Here is a 23,396-nt window from a genome sequence, read left to right on the forward strand (position 1 = left end):
GTGTATCAGTCTATTTATAATCAGTACAAAATCAGGTAAAACCACTATGCCACACTAGAAGTGTTATGGTAGTGGTTAACTTCAGGAAATTAAAAAAGGGTTGTGACTAAGAAGATGGGGAGGCCCTCTGAGCTGCTAGTAATATTCTATGCCTTGATCTGGGCAGTGGTTACTCAACTGTGTTCACTTTTGAGAAAATTTCTCACTTATAATTTCTGTACTTTTCTGTATAAAATGTTATACTTCAATAAAAGACATACACCTAGAGAAAGAGCATTACAAATGAGTAGGTACATACAGATAATAGTACAAGAAACATGCTCATATATATAGGCATCTATGTCTATATCTATATAAAAGTATGATCCTTCAACCATTATTACTTTGTTCAAACAGATCTAGTAGTAACATAAACATCCATCAGTATTGCCTTAAATAAGGCACACCATTTAATCAGCTATTAAAATAAGCTTCATAGGCAATTACAAAATTTCTGTAGGATGTGTTTTAAATAAACACAGCAAATTTCAAAAGCATATAAACAACATTATCATCTAATCTACGTAAAACAAAGCATACGCAGGTTTTCATAACAGATTTTAAAACTGTATTATATAGAAATACACATACATACTCTGCATGTTTGTTAATAAATTAAAAATTTCCAGAAGGCTATCAATATTAGTGGTATCTTTTGGGAATTAAATTAGGTAAGTGGTAGAAACAATTTTTACTTTTTACTTTATTGTGAACTATTTTAATCTTTACAATTACTATGTGATTGGTTATAATAACCTACACCAGACCATTATGAGAAAACCAAAGTAGATCTGAGACTGATCTAGCTTGGTTGACTCTATAGCTTTGTCCATAATGATTTTCAATTTGTGTACTACTGTCCTAAGTAAGAGAGTGTAACGCTCATTCAGTACCACTGTCTCACAATTCCAGATTAAACATCAAAGATCAGACAGAACTGTATTAAACTTAAGAGACTGGCTATGTTATTAAAGTCATCTGGAAAGAAATCTTCTATTAATAATTTATGTCCAGGGGTGCCTGGGTGGCTCAGTGGTCTAAGCCTCTGCCTTCGGCCCAGGTCATGATCGCAGGGTCCTGGGATAGAGCCCCACATGGGGCTTTCTGCTCAGTGGGGAGGCTGCTTCCCCCTCTCTCTGCCTGCCTCTGCCTACTTGTGATCCCTCTCTCTGTCAAATTAAAAAAAAAAAAAAATCATAAATAGTATTTAAAAATAATAATTTATGTCCACATAAAAGGAAAACAATAAATTAAATCAGACAACTCTAAGAGCATGAAAGGATACTAAAAAATAGATCATTGTGGGAGCGCCTGGGTGGCTCAGTGGGTTAAGCCTCTGCCTTCGGCTCAAGTCATGATCTCGTCCTGGGATCAAGCCCTCCATCAGGCTCTCTGCTCAGCGGGGAGCCTGCTTCCCCCTCTCTCTCTGCCTGCCTCTCTGGCTACTTGTGATCTCTCTGTGTCAAATAAATAAATAAAATCTTTTAAAAAGTTGTCAAAATAATACATACAAAAAAATAGATCATTGTGGATTAGCTCCCTAAAACAAACTCTTATTTTTTTTGTTGTTAGGATTTTATTTACTTATTTGAGAGAGAGAGAGGGCGAGCATGAGGATGGGGGGCAGGGTGTAAAGGGAGAGGGAAATCCAAACTCCCAGATGAGCAGGGAGCCCAATGCAGGACTCAATCCCATGACCCTGGGATCATGATCTGAGCAGACGCATAACTGACTGAACCACCCAGAAGCCCTAAAACAATCTCTTAAAAGGGACAGCTTCAGTCTTCTGCTTTTCAAGTAACTGAAATAATAAATAAGCAGTAACAAAATAAATAAATAAATAAATAAATAAATAAATAAATAAATAAATAAGCAGTAGCATGATTCACACCAGGACAAACTATGAAGTACAATTACTTATGCCAGGTTTTCTGCTCATATATTGATTCCTATCAAACATGGCACTAAGATCTATATAGCATGTGAATAAAATCTGGTTTAAAAAAAAAACAAAAACACAAGAACTTGGGCACCTGGGCGGCTGAGTCGTTAAGCATCTGCCTTCGGCTCAGGTCATGGTCCCACAGTCCTGGGATTGCGCCCCATGTTGGGCTCCCTGCTCAGCAGGAAGACTGCTTCCTTCTCCCACTGCCCCTGCTTGTGTTCCCTCTCTCATTTTGTCTCTGTCAAATAAATAAATTACCACCTCTTCTCCTTAAAATAAGCTCAATTAATGAATCTATTTCTGAAAAAGATATCCAAAGAGTATGCTGAAGTAAAAAGTATTTGAATGGGAAGAATAAAAACACTTCTTAAAACACAGAGACCCCATAATAGCCAATGCAATTACAGGACCCCAACAGCCAATGAACATAACAAAACTGCTTCTAAATCTCTCAGATGAACTCTAAAAGAAATGTAATGGTAATAAGAACTGGCTACAGGTAATAAATAACTGTTAAAAAAAAAGTATACAACATAATGGGGATAATAAGTTGGGGAGTTAGCCAAAAAGAAACATATCCTACTAATTATTATTTAAGCAAATAAATATAATAGCAAACAGATCTCTCACCTTCCAGGATGCTTGTGAAAGAACATTTGTCACCAATAAATGCAGCCCAATTCCGGAATTACACCAGAGTACAAAATATGTGGCAAAAATAAAAAACTATCTTAAAACCACTGAAATGGGTTAGGATTGATTTTTTTTCTCTTTTCTCTTTGTTTAATAAGAGGGGAAAAGTTACCCATTACAAGATACATACTCAAATTACTGGCAACAGCATGTTAGGTTTTTACTGACTAGAACAAGAGGCATATGAGAAAACATCTATATAGCCTTTCTTAAATTAATAACAGGATTTAAGAAAACTTAAAAATTAAAAAACCAAACATAGGTCTTACACCAATGGCCAAATATATTTTGAGTTTCCTAGGCCACTGAACAAAATATTTATGAATAGGAAATACATGAAAGTATTCCTATAATTTTGTTCATGCTGTTTTATAGCACAGAAATTCATGATTAAAATAAAATGCTATACAATTGCTGACATGTATTTTTTCAGGAGTTATTAAGTACCTGAAATATTTTACATCTGATTATATCATTATATGACTAGAACATGATTTTTTGTAGTTCCTAATTTACAAAATCCTTTTGCTCAAGTGATACAATCTAACAGTTGCCTAAAAAACAATGTAGCATGTATCATTATGAATTACAATTTGCTGCAATTTGTCAACACAAACATGTTTTTACTCTTGAACATGCTTACCATCAAACTGGAAAAATAAAGACCAGAGAGAGTTATGATTTCTCAATTCTTACTGAATGAATATAAGAATTAAAAGAATAAACCAAATACTTTTTTCACTGTTCTAAAATAAATTTAGTGTCTGAGTTAAGAAGCTTTCTAGTGTTTCCAATAAAACCTTCTGCAATGTTAGAAATGTTCTTTATCTTTGCTGTCCAAAACAGAAGCCACTAACCACATGTGGCTACTGAACGTCTAAAATGTGGCTAATGAGACTGAAAGACTTATTTCATTTTAATTCAAGTTTCTAACACATTAGAAAACAAAGTTCTAATAAGTAAACTGTAGACATTTCAAAAGGTGGCCTGCAGACTGCTGCTGAAAATGGGAGGGCAACCGAGTTTGGGTGACTGATTTAGAGTAAGATTAAGATAAACTGAAAATTAGCAGTTAACACAAATGAAGAACTTTTACTTCAACTGTCACAAAACACAGAATCTTAACTGTTATTAACAATCTAAGAAAACTCAAAACTTAACTTTAGTTTTAATTAATGAAAGAAGTTAATATGAAATAAAGTTCTTTGTGGCTTCCAAATGAATGAGCAAACAAAAGAACAAAATCATTAATGTGCTCAAAATCTATTTTTAAAAGTCTTTAGCACACAATCTAAAGAGGATGAAAGGCCTGGTAACTTAAGTTTTCTTCTGGGGACCTGGATCATATTGTTCTAGATCAATGTCCTCTCTTTAATTAAAAAATATATATTCATGATCCCAAGACTTACCCTTCACCACTGTGCCATATTGGGAATATGTGCCATAGTGGGAATGCCTAAGTAAGAAAAAGGGATATGATTTCTTGTGTCTGTTGTGTTCCACTATAGAGCAATGTTACACAAATCCTAAATTCTGCGCTCTGGTATATAGTATGAGAAAACTTTTCATTAACTCTTTCTTGAAATGGACTCAAATTTATCATTACCTAGTAGGAGTAGCAGGACTCGATTATAAATTACCCATACGTATGGAATATGAGACAGACATTTAAGAAGTATTACAAGAATAAGTTAAGAAAAGTTCAAAATATGCCGGTAAATGAAAACAGTCTATAAAAAGCAACACGATCCTATGTCTGGTTTATTTATCAAAAAAGCACATTAGTACATATACCAAAACGTTAGGAATGTACACCTGGTGGCGGGAGTATGACAAGGTATTTATCATACACCAATGCTCACACAAAAACCTATGCATGAATGTTCATAAGCAATATCCAAAATGTAGAAACAACTAAAATGTCCTTTAGGAAGTGAATGGTTAAACTGTGGTACATCTACACCATGGAATACTACTCTGTAACAAAAAGGAACAAATTACTAATACACACAATATCTCAAAGGCATTATGTTAACTGAAAAAAGTCAAAAGACCTAAAGATCAAGTCTAAAGATGACATACTCTATGAGTCCACTAATAAAACATTCTCAAAATGACAAAGACACAGAGGTGGAAAATCAATTAGGAGTACGACAACCAGTGGTTAGAAATGGTGGGAGAAGAGGTGTGACTACAAAGGGGTCATACCACAGAGATCTTTGTCATGATGCATTCAGTCTGTCTCCTGATTGTGATGGTCATTACACATATCTACATGTGTGATAAAGTATACAGCACTGGACATATTATAGCAATGTCAATTCCTGATTTTGAGATTGTACTATAATTATGTAGGATTTAACCACTAGAGGAAACTGGTTGAAGGGTACATGGGACCTCTCTACTAATTTTATAACTTTCTATGAATCTATGTAATTTCAAAATTAAGTTTAACCAAAAGTAAAAGGACAATAAGTCTTGTCCCTTCCTCTTCCTGCCCCTATTCACCTGTTCTCCATGAACCATTCATTCCTAAAGCTATAAGCTGAAGCATAAAAGGGTACAAAATCCCAGACAAGATAAATGGGCAATTGCTGCACAAAGATGTCTGGATGTAAGCAGAGTAAGGAGCTTCTTCACAGAAGACAGCTCAGGGTAAGGTGTCAGAACCCTAGCAGCATAAGGGTCATATAGAGGAAGGGTTATAGAGGAAGGGTTATAGAGGAAGGGTAGCCTGGAGCAAGGTGTCAGAAGCTCAGTGGAATGAGAAAGGTACCAAGAATGAGCATGGACCAGCAGAGTGCAGAAGGAAGGCTCCAAATGGTAAAGAGGTCCAGTGCAAGTTGTGAAAGCACATGGAGGAAGCAGAGTATGGTCTGAGGCATAGACCAGGATTAGAGAAAGAGGCCTTCTGCATAGGAAGATGGGGTGATGAATGGTGTACACATGGTAAGGGGGTTCTGATCAAGTCAGGAAATATACCAATGATTAAGAAAGCCAGATTTCTCACTGTCTAAGAAGGGAGTTAAAAAATACAGAAGGGAGAAAACTAAAATATACTCTGTGGTAATGGACTGTAATTGGAGGATCAGTGTGACTCATAGTTTTATAATACTGATAGATATGGAGATAATTATAGATAGAAGTGGGTGTATATGTATACATATGAATGTATATAATTATATAGATACATATACTCTCTGGCTTTGTCCACTGACGGTCCTGGAAGCAGCTATACCTCAAAAGCAATGAGTAGCACATTAGGCACCCAGATCTTGCCTTCTAAATGCCATTTTCCACTAAAATGAACAAGGACTCCTTAGAGAAATGGCTGATTCCAGGGGTGAGGCAGCAGAAAACACACACAAGACAGGCCTAAAACATCTTGTAACAGAAGGCAAGCATGTGCTAAGAAGACTGATGGGACATGTCAAAAGAACAGAGAAGTCAGCCTGAAGAGGATCCAACTGGCCAAATCTTAAATCAAGCATTGAAACAATCATAGTAATAGACTTTAACCCAGTTAATAAAACTCCTAAGCCTATGCTGATACAAATAAACAAATAAATTAAAAAGTGTGATGAGGAAGGGCGCCTGGGTGGCTCAGTGGGTTAAAGCCTCTGCCTTCAGCTTAGGTCATGATCCCAGGGTCCTGGGATTGAGCTCCACATCGGGCTCTGTGCTCTGCAGAGAGCTTGCTTCCCCCTCTCTCTCTGCCTGCCTCTGCCCACTTATGATCTCTGTCAAATAAATAAATAAAATCTTAAAAAAAAAAAAGTGTGATGAGGAATAAGATTACAGTGACAAAATCTACCAGCCATCACCTTAATCAACTTATCAGAGTGAACCATCAGAATGGGGCAAACAAAAATCATGTACCACCTATTAGAACACAATGCAGAGAAGACATAACATCACTTTTTGTGATAACCCCTCCCAGAGATAGTAACTTAAGTATCATTAAGAGGGAAAATCAGATAAACCTAAACTGAGAAACATTCTTTAAAAAAAAAAAATGGTCTATTAACCTTCAATTATTAGGATCATAAAACTTTAAAGTGATGAACTAACGCAGACTAAAGAAAACTAAAGAGATGTGTCAACTGATGTATTATGTAGTTTTCAACTGGGTCTTTTTACAAGTAAACTTTAACTGTTAGAAGATAAGTAGATCAGTACAGGACATAAATGTTGAAGACCCCTCCAAAATATATAATGAACTCATAAGACTCAATAACAAAAAACCAAATAATCCAATTAAAAAATAAGCAGAAGACACGAACAGACATTTCTCCAAAGACATACAGATGTCCAAAAGACACAAGAAAAGATATTCAGCATCACTTACCATGAGGGAAATGCAAATCAGAACTACAGTATGTTATCACCTCATACCTATCAGAATGGCTAAAACCAACAACACAAGAAACAACAGGTGTTGGCAAGGATGTGGAGAAAACAGAACACTCATGAACTAGTGGTGGGAATGCAAACTGATACAGCCACTGTGGAAAGGAATATGGAGGTTCCTCAAAAAGTTGAAAATAGAACTATCCTATGATCCACCAATCACACTACTGAAGAATACAGAAGCACTAATTCAAAGGGATATATGCCTATGTTTGCTGTAGCATTATTTACAACAGCCAATATATGGAAGCAGCCCAAGTGTCTGATGAATGGATAAAGAAGATATAGTATACATACATGACGAAATATGATTCAGCCACAAAAAAGAATGAAATCTTGCTATCTGCAACATCGATGATTCTGAAGAGTATAATGCTAAGCAAAATAACTCAGAGAAAGAAACACCATATGATTTCACTCATATGTGGAATTAATGAAACAAAACAAATGAGAAAAGAAGGGGGGAAAAGAGAGAGAGACAGACAAATCAAGAAACAGATGGTTACCAGAGGGCAGAGGGGTGGAAGAATGGGTTAAATCAATGATGGGGATTTAGGAGTGCACTTTGATGAGTACTAGGTGATGTATGAATTGTTGGATCACTATACTGTATAACCAAAACTAAGATTAACTGTGTTAATTAACTAACTGGAATTAAAATTAAAACTTTTTCCAAAAAAGTGTCAAAGTTCATAACTAGGCCAACTTGACCTAATTGACATTTATAAAAATAACCTACCCAATAACTTCCAAAATACACATTCAAAAGTATAAAACCTTAACCAAATAGCCATATACTGAGCCCTAAAACAAGTCTCAATGAATTTTAAAAGACTGAAATCATACACTGAATATTCTCTGACCACAATAATTAAACATCAATGACAAAAAAAATACCTGGAAAACTTTGAAACATTGTAAGTTAAGCAAAAAAACTCCTAATTAACTCATGGGTCAAAATGAAATCATAAAGGAAGTTAAGAGAAGTTTATAGCTCCAAATGCTTATATCGAAAATGAAGAATGGGGGCGCCTGGGTGGCTCAGTGGGTTAGGACTCTGCCCTCAGCTCAGGTCATGATCTCAGGGTCCTGGGATCAAGCCCCGCATCGGGCTCTCTGCTCAGTGGGGAGCCTGCTTCCCCCTCTCTCTCTGCCTGCCTCTCTGCCCACTTGTGATCTCTGTCAAATAAATAAATAAAATCTTCTAAAAAAAAAAATGAAGAATGGCCTAAAACAGTCATCTAGCCTCCCATTTTAAAAGCTAGGAAAAGTAGAGCAAATTAAAAACAAAGTAAGTAGAAGGAAGAAAATAAGGAAATGTTAAAGCTGAAATGTGCAACAGTAACAATCAATAAAACCAAAACCTGATTCTTTGAAGAGACCAATAAAATTGATAAGCCTCTATCCAGACTAATCAAGAAAAGGACAAACTACCACTATAAGGAATGAGAAGGAAAAAATCATTACAGATCTTTAGACAATAACAGAAACTTTAAAATTATGAAAAATTCTGTTCAATTAAACAAGAAATGGGCAAACTCCTTGAAAAGTACAACTTATCAAAATGGATTCAGGAAAAAAATTTAAAACTCTGAGAAACCTTAAATATGTTCTAAAAATTGAACTTGGAATTTAAAACTCCTCTAAAGAAAACTCAGTCCCAGATTAGCTTTAGTAGTGAAGCCTATCAAATATGTAAAGTAGAGATGTACATATCTTACACAAACTCTTTAGAAAATGCAGTAGGAAATACTTCCTAACCCATCTATGAGACCAGCACACCTAAAACAAAGATACTGCAAGAATACTTGTATCTCTCATAAATGTACACTTAAAAATTTTTTAAAAAGTTAGTAAAACTGAATCTAGCAATGTATAAAAAGGATGACACATCATGACCGAGTGCAATTTATCCCAGGAATACAAGGATGGTCTAATACTTGAAAATCAATCAAATATCATTCACCGTACTAAGACAATAAGAAGAAAAAAATTATGATCACTTAACAGAGAAAAAGCATTTGGAAAAAAAAAGCATTTGGAGTTACAAATTTATTTATTTTTAAAAGTTTCAGCAAACTAGAAAGAATTTCTTCAATGTAATAAAAATCATCTATTAAAAAATCTACAGCTAAAATAATTCTTAAAGGTAAAAAACTAAATGCAGTCCCCCTAAAGATCAGGAACAAGGGAAAGATACCTACTCTTACCACCTCTATTCATCACTGTACTGAAGGCCCCAGTCGATACAGTAAGACAAGAAAAAGAAGAGATATATACTGGGAGGGGTGGGATGTGGGAGCAAGGGGAGATAAACACTGCAGGAAAAAGCAAAATGCATTAATAATATGATCAGACAATAGGACTATGAATAAACTTAAGGAATCAAGAAAATGACTACTAGAACTTATATATACATATAACAGTCACAGGATACATGGTCAATATAAAAAGAATCAACTACATTTCTATATACTAGTCATGAACAATTAAACATTGAAATTTTTCAAAATACCATTTACAATTGCATCCAAAACATGAAATACTTAGGGATAAATTTAACAAAATATTTCCAATAACTACATTGAAAAGAACAAGGCTAAGATAAATTACAGAAAACCTACACAAACATAGCAATATACCATGGTCATGGTTTGGAAGCCACTATTGTTTAGATGTTGATTTTTATCAAGTGAATATGTAGAATCAATATAATCCCCCCAAAACCCAGCTCACTCTTTTTATAGAAACTGAAAGGCTGAGTCTATATTTTATATGAAAATACAAACAACCTCAAATGGTCACAACAGTCTTGCCAAAAAAATAACAAAATTAGAAGATCATACTACCTGACTTCAAGATTTACTGTACAAGATTCAGCGGTCAAGACAGTGAAATACTGGGGCGTCTGGACAGCTCAGTTGTTAAGTTTCTGGCTTTGGCTCAGGTCATGATCCCAGGGTTCTGGGATCGAGGCCCACGTTGGGCTCTCTGCTCAGCAGACTGCCTGCTTCTCCCTCTCCCATTCCTCCTGCTTGTGTTCCCTCTCTGCTGTGTCTCTAACAAATAAATAAATAAAATCTTAAAAAAAAAAAAAAAGACAAAGTAATATTGATACAAAGATAGACTCTAGCTCAACCAAACAAAATGAGAACCCAAGAGAAATGGCTTAATTATATCAAGAAGTACCCAAAAGAAGTGAAAAAAGACTTGTACAAGAATGCTCATAGCTCATAACAAGTTTATCCATAAAAGCTGAAAACTAGAGACAACATGTAAAAGGGGAAATGAATGAACAGATTTTAGGACAATAACACAACAGAATACTAATCAACAATAAAAAGAAATGAACTACTTATGGATACACTCAACCAACAAAGATAAACCAAAAACACTGTGCTGAACAAAAGAGGCCAGACACAATAGTTATATATGATTCTATCTACATAAAGTTCTCAAGAGGATTGATCAGGAAGAAACATAGGGAAACCTTCTAGGATGACAGAAATATTCTGTATCTTAATGGGCTGCAGGTTATACAAGTCTATGCAGTTTGAACTTTAAACTTGGCATCTAAGAGCATTCACCTTAAACTTTGCTTCAATTAAAAAAATATACACATACAAACACATACACACGCATAAACTTTTTTTTTTCTTTCACTCAAAAAATATCTGACTGCCTACTACAGACCAGGAATTGAGAACACAAAAGTAGAAGGCAGGATACGGAAAAGGGACCTTACAGTCTCGTAAGCAAAGAGATGCAAAATGCTAGTTTTCATAATGAAAATCAAATAAGAGGAATCTTTTCAGCTGAGAAGTAAAAACCAACAGATTGCCAATCAAAGAATATTACAAGTGTATACAACATATACAGAAGTAATAGAAAAAATCATAGTGGAGCCAGGCAACTAAAGTAATTTGATATGCTTAAAGTATAAACGGATGAGAGAAGCTGCTGAACTACTGTCTAAAGGGTTGTTAGAAAAGTTCTGGTTATGATTATGCAGGCTCTTTCTGCCTCTGCAATAAGCTGTATTTTAGCTGTTTGGCAACAGGAACCTCTGAAGTTTTCATAGGGGAGTGAGAAATATAAATCTCATTCAGAAAGATCACTATAGAAACTACATGAAATATAGATTGGGACAAGTCAATCTATATTTACAGGACAGTCAATCTTATTAAAAAGGCTAATGCAATATAGAGCACTTCATCCTCAAAAAGAAAACACATAATCTTCTCAAGCTCACATGGAGCAGTCAGAGACCACTTTCAGAGCCATAAAACACACCTTAACAAATTTGAGAGAACAGAAGTTATACGACATATGCTTTCAGACCACAACAGAATTATTCTGGAAATTAATTAACAGAAAAATAGCTGCAAAATCCCCAAACACTTGGAGATTAAACAACACACTTCTAAACAATATGTGGATCAAAGAAAAAATCTGAGATATTAAAAGATATACTGAATTAAATGAAAATAAAACTATAATTTATCAAAATTCATGAGATGCAGTAAAAGCAGTGCCTAGAGGGAAATTTATAGCATCAAATGCATTTATTAGAAAAGATCTAAAATCAATCATCAAATCTTCCCCCTTAGAAAACTAGAAAACAAGAGCAAATAAATCCAAAGTAACAGAAGAAATCATAAAAATTAGAGCAGAAATCAGTGAAATTTAAAACTAGAAATCAACAGAGAAAATTAAAAGCTGGGGGAGCCTGGGTGGCTCAGACGGCTAAGCATCTGTCTTCGGCTCCGGTTGTGACCCCAGGATCCTGGAATGGAGCCCTGTGTCAGGCTCCCTGCTTGGCGGGAGCCTGCTTCTCCCTCTTCTCCCTGCTTGCACTCTCTCTCACTATCTCCACCACTATCTGTCTCTCTCTCAAATAAAAATAAAATCTTAAAAAAAAAAGAAAAGAAAAGAAAATGAAAAGCTGCCTCTTAAGCTAGCAATAAAATCAGCAAGCTTCTATTGGGGTCTGGAGAAAAATAGGGAATTCTTGTCTAATAGATATAGAGATTCAGTTTGTTTTTTTTTTTTAATTAACATATAATGTATTATTAGCCCCATGGGTATAGAGATTTAGTTTTGAAAGATGAAACAGTCCTAGAGACCTGCTGAACAACAACGGATACTAAAAGGATAACAAAGGAATATTATGAACAACTCTAGGCCCATAAATGTGATAATCGAGATGAAATGGAACTAATTCCTTAAAAGACACAATCTGTAAAAACACACACAAAAGAAATAAACAATCTGAAGAGGTCTACATCTGTTAAAGAAATTAAGTCAGTAAGTAGTAACTTTCCAAAAAATAAAGTACCAGGCCATATGCACTCACTGGTGAATTCTATCATACATTTATGTAAGAAATTATACCAATTCTCTACAATCTCTTCCTAAAGTTAGAAGCAGAGGAATACTCCTAGATCATTCTATGAGGCCAGGATTACTCTAATTTCAAAATCAGATATGAGGGTATTACAAGAAAACTAGACCAATATATGTCACGAACATAAATACAAAAGTCCTCAACAACTTATTAGCAAATTGAATCCAACAATATATAATGAGAATTACACACCACAACTGAGTGGGATGTATTACAGGTATGTAAGGGTGGTTCCCCATTCAAAAATCAATTAATATAATCCATCACATGAACAGGCTAAAAAAAGATAAGGCTACTGCAATGGGCTAGGTAAAAGTTGGTGAGCACATGTATTAGAACACAACTATGAGTGTTATTCACTCATTTACACAATGTGCCAACACCTAGGATACAATGGAACATAAGAAAAAATTCATCCTCTCATAGAGCTTACAATTTACTAGAGAGACAGACACGGGACAAGTAACTGTCCCTATTGCAGGAACTCAACCTGGACTAAACAGAAGGGGAAGGCTGAGAATGATGAACCACTATCTAGATTAAAAAACAGGAAGGGGGCACCTAGGTGGCTCGGGTAATGATCTCAGGGTCCTGGGTTCGAGCCCCACATCGGGCTCTCTGCTCAGCAGGGAGCCTGCTTCCTCCTCTCTCTCTGCCTGCCTCTCTGCCTACTTGTGATCTCTGTCTGTCAAATGAATAAATAAAATTTAGAAAAAATAAAAAAAAAATAAAAAACAGGAAGGGGGTATACCTGAGGGGAATACTGTAAACAGGATATATGAAGGTTCTGAAGGAAAAGAAAAAGCACAGTATATTAGATATAATGAAAGAAATTCAGGTTTAATATTACAAAAAGAACTGAAGATTACATTATGGTTATGATTTTGCTGGTCATAAGGTAAAAAAATAAAAAAACACAAGAAGGCAAAAAAGTTATGGGTGCCTACAAAAGAATACTTGACATCCAAGATAAACACGAAAAACTAATAAAGCTCATATAACTAAAAAAGTTCAAAAACTAAAAAGCTCATATACCTTTTAAAAAGATAAAGAAAAAAAACAGAGACACCAGGAATTGTCAACTTATAGAATTTGAAGGGAAAAAACCCTCCAGTGTCTGATCTTTTCCTAGTTACGCTCAAGACTCAATCTTTCTCCTTTTCAAGGAAACCCAGAAGTTAAAACAAAATCATTAAAATTTAATACACAGTAATCTTGACAGAGAAACTTTAACCTGGAAAAGATTAAGTTTCTAAAATGTATATAATATAAAAACTTAATTTTGTTTTTTCAAATGTGATTTCTTTCAACATTCAGCATACCTATTCAAGAACATCCATTTGAGCTATTAAGCCTTTAAATATTTTCTGAAATTTCCTCAATGACTTGAAGTACTACTGAATACAAAATTAATTATGTTTCTAACTATAAGTTATATTAATCTTATAAAGGAATTACTTACAGGGACATTAAGTGCATACTGTAGTCCTTGAGGAAGTCTTTCATGTGTTTCCATCTGCTCTTCATCATTTTTTACTGTCTCCTCATGGACCATGAGTTCATCATGTGATATCATATCCTGTTGTCTCATTTCACTTTCTTGTAACACTTCATCTGCAGCAAGGATCTCCTGGTGAGGCATACTCCGGTCTTGAAGTACCGACTCCTGCAGTTCCCCAGACACGGTAGACTGGCCAGACACTCCACCCATTACAACCATTGCCCTGGAAGACTGCATTTCGTCTATGCCGCCACATTTAAGAAATAATCCTTCCAGTTTGTCGTCAATGTTCATGCTTAAGTATAACTGCCTAGAATAAGTTTGGCAACAAAGCATAATAAATTAGTTTTATATGTCTACTTGATACTTTTAAAATTTCAATTATGAAAGGTACACACTTTAACAGAAAAATTTTATTCATGTAATTCATTATCATCTCCAATTTTAAAATTACCAAGATAAGTTTCCAAAGGCTAGTAGAGTAGAATACAAATTTTCATTTTTGACAATATGGCATAAAACCTTAATCTATTTCATTATGAAAAATGAATATGACATAAAGCAAACTGGGGGAAGTACTTCTAACAAAGGATTCATATCATTTAACATATCAAAGTGTCTTAAAAAATAAAAAAGGTGCATTCATTAATAAACAGACAAACAACTATTAGGCAAATCACTATATATATAAAATAAAAGACACAGCAGTAATCAAAGGAATGAGCATTAAAACAGAGCTACCAGATTTCATCCACCAAACTGGTATGATTCTTAAAAAAAAAAAGCCCAATGTTGAGATAGATGAAAAAAAAAGAAAAAAAAAACACTCATTTCCTAATGGTAGGAAAATAAGTTAGCTCAATTATTTTCAAAGGTAATATAGTACTATGCATCAAAAGCCATAAAAATGCACACCTTCTTCAAACTGGTGATTATACTTTAAGAAACCTATCCAGGTGAAAGAAAATGCATAAGAAGTTATACAGGAAAAGTCACTATAGTATTATTTACATTAACAAAAAAAAAAAAAAGGAAATAACTATGCATTCAACAAAATGAAACTGGTTAAAATATATTCATACATATGTTTTAAACTATAGTGATGGCCTTACAAGTCAGTACATATATTAAAAATCCCTGAATTGAACACTGAAAATGGGTGGATTTTATCATATATAAATTATATCTCAGTTATTCTTAAAAATAAAATCAGAATGGCTATACTGTGAGGGTTGCTGCTGATAGTAGGTAGGAAATGGGACATTTCTAGGTGCTAGCAATATTTTTTCTTGAGTTGAATACTGACTGCACAGGTGTACTTCGTTTGTAAAACTTTAAAGCTGTACATCTGTAATATGTGCATACTTCTGTCAGTTATTATACTTCAGTACATCTGCTGAAGCTCAGAAAAGCATATACAACAAAAATATTCTTGAAAGGGACGCCTGGGTGGCTCAGTTGGTTAAATGTCTGCCTTTGGCTCAGGTCATGATCCCAGAGTCTTGGGATTGAGTCCCACATAAGCTCCTTGCTCAGTGGGAGCCTGATTCTCCCTCTGCCTGCTCTGCCTGCTCTACCTGCAGCTCTTTGTGCTTCTGCTCTCTGTCTGACAAATAAACAAATAAAATCTTAAAAAATATATATTCTTAAAATATATTTGAAAATGTAAGGGAGTATCCCAATATACTAAAGGAAATGTGTGTGTGTTTGAATGTAGAGATTTCTAAAATGCTAACAATATTAACATTATCACTGGGTGGTGAAATTGTCATAAGTTTTTTTCCATATTCATATTTATCTCTAATTTGAAAACTTACAATAAAATTTTTTTACACATTTTAAATTCACTAAAATGAAATAAAAGTGAAACTTGTTACTAATATCATCTTAAATAACAGCACACGAATAAATTTAATAGGTCATAAGAACTACAATCAAATAATTACATTACCTTATTTACTCCATTATTTAGAAAAAACAGGCAATATTACATCTGCCCTTCTAACTTTGGTTGTTGTAAATTCAAATTCAACTGTGTTACTGTAACAGGAACTAACATAACAATCATGAAATCCAAAGAAATTTCATCTCAAAGAGGGTGAAAGCACTGGTACAGTTTGTTTTTCAAAATCGCTTTCTACTGTCAGACTGTGTAAAGTTAACATACATATCCTACCCAAAGGGAAGGGTCCACAAGTAGTAAATGCATTAACTATGTTTCAGTTTGGTTACCTCTTTCCCAAATCAATCAGGTAGATAATGGTTAGTACCCTGATCATAGCTTTTGGAGGTAAAATAAATGATCAGGTACATTCAAACACACTACTGAAATTTAAATATGCTTTCATTTACTAAGGTTATCATTTACTGAAAAACTAGTACTTAAATGAACAGCTCAAAAAAACAACAACACATAAACAAAACACAAAAAATATAATTCTTACTTACTAAACTTATCTTCCCTGGTACCAGGTATTATCAGTCTAGAATACATAAAACAAAGGACCCAGAATCTGATTTTACTTTTCAAAATCTTTAAGTAGCAAACTTGGATCAAACTCCACATCCGGGTCCCTGCTCAACAGAGTCTGCTTCTCCCTCTGCACCCGGCCCTGTCCCGCTCCCCAGTCATGCTTGCTTGCTCTCTTGCTCCCTCGCTCTCAAATAAATAAAATCCTTTTAAAAAATCTATAGGACAAAGATTTTAAATAAAACTCCAAGTAACTGTCCTCTTCTAATATTCTATTTATCACGTTTCTTCGAAAATAAACTATCCCATAAGAAGGTGAAACTTGAGGTCCTACAGGGCTAAAATTTGCTTATTCTGGCCATTTCTTTGGAGGTTCATACCAAATCAATTACATTCTTCTAATCTATTTACTGTTTCCTTAAAGAATGTGGAAAGTCCCTAATTTAGAAGGGAATTATGTATACACAAAGACACCCTTTATTGCAATTCTTCACTGCTGCTACAGCTGCTACTGTTATATTGTTATTAAAAACAAAATACAAAAAACTGGGGAGCTTTTAAAGAATATGGGAGATGTAGAAGTCATTAAAAGGTCAACTTAAAGAAACTGACCTAGGACAGAACTTATAACTTTAAAAAAAAGTGGCCAAAGTTGAAGCTGACTTGTTAACCTGACACAAGGTCTACATTTCCCTAAAGCAATGGTCCTCAACTCCACTTTTTATGATCATGCACCTCATCACTTTTTTAAAATTGAGCATATCCTAATATATGCATACTATTTAAAACTATACCCCTAAAATACTGTTAACATAAAATGCACATATGAAATAAACATTAAAATACAATTTTTTACTAACCTTATCCCTAACATGAGGCTAAAACAGTAAGTACCTAGGAAGTCAAAGTACTTTGGGGACAGAGACTATTTGGGAAAAAAGGTAGGCTTACATTAAGCGCCAGAGTGAGGAACTTGGAACAGGAAGATACCACACCTCAATATAGAGGGAGCAAATGGAAAAGGAAGTGTCAAAAACTAAATAAAAAACAAATATGACCTCTTCGAAAATCTGCTTGAAATCAGGCCGCAGACACAGAAAAGGGAATCTCTCTTCCTTTTTTACGTATGATTTCTTATTCCTGTGACCCCAAATTAAGCCATATATTTTGAGTTATTGCCTAGCTGAGAAACTGTTTTGAGACAACTTCCCTGAAACACCAGAAAATATAAGATACAGATTTCAGCATCAATGAACGCTGCTCTGACAAGGGTTTAAAGCAAGCCTTGGAAATATCAAAATGAAAACTGCATGCCCCTTTGACCCAGCAACCTCACTGCTAAGAACATACATAATCATATAAAGTAATTCATCAAAATTAACTGAAGATATACGTACAAGGATGTCTGGTGCAACCCTTCAGTGGGAAAAGACTGGAAACAACCTAAGCATCAACTGATAGAAGACTTGTTCAATTAACTATGATTCAACCATACAATGAATACATGCAGTCATTAAAAGGAATGAGGCTGCTGTATGCACCAGGTGAAAAGTTCTCTGAGATATATTAGGTGAAAACAATCAAGGAGAAGACATATAGACATATAAATTGAACCATACTTCTACCATACATCTCAACTAGTAAATGGGCAGAGTACACTGAACAGGAAATTAGATAAGGTTCTCAAACAATAAAGTTAATTTCACCAAGCATAGAGTAAAAGAAAAAAAGGACAAAGCTACAAGAATAATGATATGGAAAGACCATTTTCTACTGCCTCTGAAACTCTCTTAACATTCACTTATCATCTTTAACTTTCCCCCTTCTAACTCCTGCATGGTCTCAGTCAAAGCTCTCATGTGCTTCACTGCACATTCAACAGCCCGAATACAACAAAAGGTCCTATGCACAAAAGTTAACATCGACTACTTTCCTTCTCTAACTTCAGTTATTTCCAAGGAGGATCAGTCAGGAGTAAAGAAAGGAAACTGATGTAATCAATCCATGTTAAAAAGTGAACACTAAATGCTAAACTGTCAAAAAGCCAACTAATGCTTTTTGACCCAAACATCTATACAATTAATGGAAATGTAGGTGTTAGAGTATTACACAGCAGAGAGGAAGAAAGAAATAATGTTTCCTTTAAATCATGTCACTTACATGAAAGCCTGCTCTGGAAGAAAAAAAGAAATAAACAATTTGTGTTCCCACGAGCCTCTGTCCAACCAGGGAAAAAGAAGGGCTAGGTGGAGTAATAAGCAGCCAGTCACCCTGAGTTCCTTGTGATGACAAATTCTTTTGTAAGGGACCATGGGCAGCTGACAAAGAGTATAAAACGTCACAGCTGTTTAGAGCCAAGACAAGATGGACAATGATGTCCTAGGGCTAATTCAGCTAAAGGGATAGCCCTCTTCCTTCTGAAGTTCAGAGATACCCAGAACAGAGATCACTAAAAACTAGAACACAGCAAAAGAGAGAAGAGAAAGAGGCCAGCCCACCTTGGGCCAATTTCTCCTTAATCTCCCTTTAGCAGATTACTTCAAACTACATTCTTTCTCCTTCCAAGTTTTATTCTTCCCTCATCTCCATCTCTCTCTCTCTGTCAAAAAAGCTGACAGGTACACCAACAGGGGTATTTAGGGCGCCACAATACAGTTTCCTGCTCCATTCAATGATCCGTCTCCCACACACTCCTTACCATCCTCTCCTAATGAAAAATGTTTGGTTCAGCTGTGTAAAAGTAATTCAAACTGTGGCCAATTAGGTAGCCCCTAGTCATTAAAGCCTAACGGCAATGCTCTACTCAAAGAGAACATAAATTATTAGCCATCACTTTCTCCTGTCTTCCAGAAGGGACAGCTGACTCTCCTTGTCACCACCTTCTAATTTAATGCTTCTAATCAACAATGTGCAAGCAATTAAAAAGTAAGCTTTATTAGATTTATAAGATGAAATGGAGTAAATAAGCTTTGAGTCGGGGTTTTCAATAAGGAATTAAACACATGGGCTTTTAATAAAAGCATTTGTGATAATTATTTCTAAGCTGAGGGGACTGTTTGGGCTTGCTTTCAGAAGACAAAGTTAACAGAAGCATAACATATGGACAAGCTGGCCACTACTACTCATTTTTAATCAACTCTGCAAGGCACTTAAAGTGCCTACTGATTTTTTTAAGGGACTTCTATGCAATTAAAAAGAAAAAGGCCTTTCTGATTTTATTAATAGGTTTGGGTCTGCATTATGAAGTTCAGAGATTATCATTACCTGGAGAGGAAGGACAACTAATCCAAGTTGAGGATCTGCTAGCTCTAAGACACTGTGCTGGGTACATTTATATATGTTACATCACTTAACACGTATAGTAACACTCAAGACAATAAAAGTATATCCTCATTTAACAGATAAACTGGGGTTTACACCAAGTCATAGCCAGGAGGTACACTGGCATTTCAAAAGGGGCTTAGCAGGTTTAGTGCACTTTTTGCCTTAGTATACTAACCTTCCCCTTTGAAAAGGGACATGAACACATTCAGAACTCACAAAACTCCTCTTCTCACTCACGTACTCTGAGACTACTACGTCACCACTGCTTGACTTGGTAAAGCAATCCAAGTCTCCTTAGCTGACTACTCCCACCACATGGTATCACAGGAGAACTTTGTGACACAAAATCTCATTTTTGCCTTTGGAAGGCAAATGGACACTTCCTACATTTGCTATTTTCCCACTACCACTCACACCTTAGTAAAATTCTCCTGTCACTCTTTTTTGCATAGGCTTACATATACCATCTTAATCTTCCCATTCTTTTTTTTTTTTTTAAGATTTTTACTTATTTGTTTGACAGAGAGATCACAAGTAGGCAGAGAGAGGGGGGAAGCAGGCTTCAAACCTTTACCAAGCTACTTCAGGAAACTCCCTTCCTCTTTTACCTAACCATTTTCACTTGGAAATCAAACAAAATAATCCTAAGTGTGGCTGATAAATATAGGAGAGGTTCTAAAGAACACCTGATTCCAAGAAAAGAGGGCTGTACATTTTAAGGTGAAAACAGATTTGGAAGACTTCTGCCACAATCCTCTAACATTTCTGGAAGCACCTAGTTCCCCCTCAGAACATACACAACCTACACAACAACAGGGGATAAACCTGCCACTTTATCACCATTAATTAAATCTTGCATTCAAACATGAAAGAAATATTTCTCATTTAAAGATACTGCTTTTCTGTTTGATTTACTTCGTTTGGTTGTATATTACCCACCAACTTTTATTTCTGTTTGATTTATTTAGTTTGGTTGTATATTATTTTCCACCAACTTTTATTGAACAATGTAGAGCTTCTAACATTATGAGTCAAAACAGATTATAGTGGGCAAGCTTAGGAATTAAACATCATTCTTTTCTATAAAAAGTGTATTTTCCAACTCAAGATATTCTCCCAAGTTAACAATACCCTGCCTTGTACCAGAACCCATTCAACCTATAAACCTCACTTAAAGGCAGAAGAAAAAAGTACTCAAAGGACCCTATTCTGAAACAGAAGAGCTACGTTTTACAAATTACTTCTGACCCAAAGCAAACTCCTTGCTGTCTGGAGGATGCTGGTTATATTAATTTGGCTATTAACATTTCCAACCTATGTATGAGTCAGTGAGAAATTACAGCTTAAAAAATACCAGCATTGAAAATACAAGTATCAGTCAGCCTCAAGACCCACTGGTCAGACAAAGCAAACCATGATCAATATGGATTAACAATTTGCCACTGGTCATTCTTAAGAAGTTTCCTATTCTCTTTCATCTTTCAAAAGAATAGTTTTATCTATGCAAAAAAAATGCTTCATCTCTAATTTAAAAACAAAGTCTACTCCTTTCTAGGCATATTCTATATTCAGAAACCCCTTCAGATACACCTCTGTATAACTACCATTTTGCATCTATAAAGTATATCTTGTAAACTACACTCCTTGATGATTTTAAATAACTACTAGTTCAAAACATTCTAACAGGAGCATCATTTATAATAATGGCAACTGGACAAAATGGTCTTTCTGATCAGTGCTAGCAACAATTAAAGACATTAAATAAGAGAAAATATAAGCTAAGATCCGTCATTTTATATAACAAGTAAAGACAAATCTCTGACCCTTTCTTCACCACAGAAAAACAATTTGCAAATATTTAAGTCAAAATTAACAGGCATTTCTATATGCTTGCATCCCCCTCAAATAAAGCAGAATCTAAACATATTCTGTATTCCAAATACTCATCACCAAAGTCTTCTAAAACAAGGTAACAATAAGAAAATAGTGGTATTTAAAAATATTAAAACATCAAATTTTTGGCAACTCATACTGTTGTAATTTATCTTGAAAAAGAGGGAGGGGAATTAAAAATATCTGTAATTTATCTTGAAAAAGAGGAAGGGGAATTAAAAAAGGTCCAAACAAAACAGAACCCTAAATTCTACTGGATCTAGTTGTTTCATCCATCACATCTTATGCCAATATCAACAATTCAAACACTAATGTTAAGAATACTTATTCTGTTAGGAAACTATGAATTTTCTATAGTTCTGTATAATAAAAGGAGTATCAAAAACACTTCTTAAAACAAACCTCCCTGTACACTAGGAACATAAACACCTGTTATTTTTAGTATGTGCTACATAGTAACCAAAACTTATTTCAAAACAGAGAAGTGCTAACTATTAATATCAACAGTTTTTAAACTTAGATAAATGCTCTCATTTTAATAATACAAACCCTGTTTTTTAAGTATGAACTAAAGATGTATTTACACCCTTAATACCAAAAACACCTATAATGTCTTACCCTATTCAGGAATAAACGCAGTCAACAGGACTACTATAAATGCTCTATGTAAGTACATAAATTTATCAAAACTAACTGTTACCTCAAGTCTTCTAAAAAGGGTACCAAGGTTAAAATATGTTGACATAAAATAATGTGGAAAATTGGTAACTGGTTTCCAACACTTTAATATATAATATTTGATACTTGTTTCCAAATACAATATTTACAACAGGACAAGAACCATAAAATATAATGTATGATGATGTATTTTTCATCTAAAAAGAACTATCTGAAGTATATAATGTCTTTGAGGATAAGTTGTTCTGATCTTAGTTAAACATTTAGAGTAACAGATTCTTTAGAATTAGAAGGAGTTAATTACAGATCATTTAGCTCTATGTGTAACTGAAAAGATCCTCCCATCCAAGATCCCAATCTTCTTGTTTTAGAGTAGAAAATAACAGACAAATCATTTCACCCTAATGGCAGTGAAAAAAAAAATGAGGAATTATCTCAAGGTGATTTTAACTTTTAATACCTTATTTCATCTTATGATATCAAGACTAGCAGTGTTCAGTCAAAAAAAAAAAAAGGTATGATAACTAGACACAAAATTTCAACTGTCTCAGAATGCAAGTAAACATAATTTCCAAAGTATGTCCCAGGCCAAGAGTTAATGTTTAGATAATAAATATTATATTTTAATGTTAATCCACACTAGTTAATGGAAAGTAAATCTGACAGAAACCCTAATATAACACACAAAAAATTCCCCCTTCTTCCCTGCAACCAATCTCCTCTCTCATTCTTGCCTAATAATAAAATATTAAGTGAGACACATGGCTACTTAGGTAAGATTCATTTCTCAGTCTTCTTTATACAGCTGACTGTGGTCATGTGACAATGTTATAACCACTGGAATATGAATAGAAATGGTATAGATAACTCCTCTTAAAGGGAAGGAAAATGTCCTTCCTTCCTTCCTGTTGACAGACACAATGGTAACCATCTGGGACCACCAGAGAGAAGCCACGTATTAAGAAGAGCAAGACAAAGACATCCAGGTCATGATGATTCTAGAGCCTCTATAAAATCTCAAGATTGTTTACATGGA

General features: G+C 34.7%; 1 protein-coding gene across 4 annotated transcripts in view; it reads right to left on the minus strand.

Moving 5' to 3' along the window:
• ZNF148 (zinc finger protein 148) overlaps positions 1 to 23,396 on the minus strand; it is a 123,795-nt gene that overhangs the window by 60,299 nt on the left and 40,100 nt on the right. For all 4 annotated transcript variants that reach the window (XM_046002082.1, XM_046002083.1, XM_046002084.1 and 1 more), the window contains one exon: positions 13,957 to 14,305. In XM_046002082.1, the coding sequence (XP_045858038.1) occupies positions 13,957 to 14,289 (333 nt within the window). In that variant the 5' untranslated portion in view covers positions 14,290 to 14,305. The remainder of the gene's footprint in view (positions 1 to 13,956; positions 14,306 to 23,396) is intronic.

The sequence above is a fragment of the Meles meles genome, chromosome 4, assembly GCF_922984935.1.
Source record: "Meles meles chromosome 4, mMelMel3.1 paternal haplotype, whole genome shotgun sequence".
NCBI classification, from domain to species: Eukaryota; Metazoa; Chordata; class Mammalia; order Carnivora; family Mustelidae; genus Meles; species Meles meles.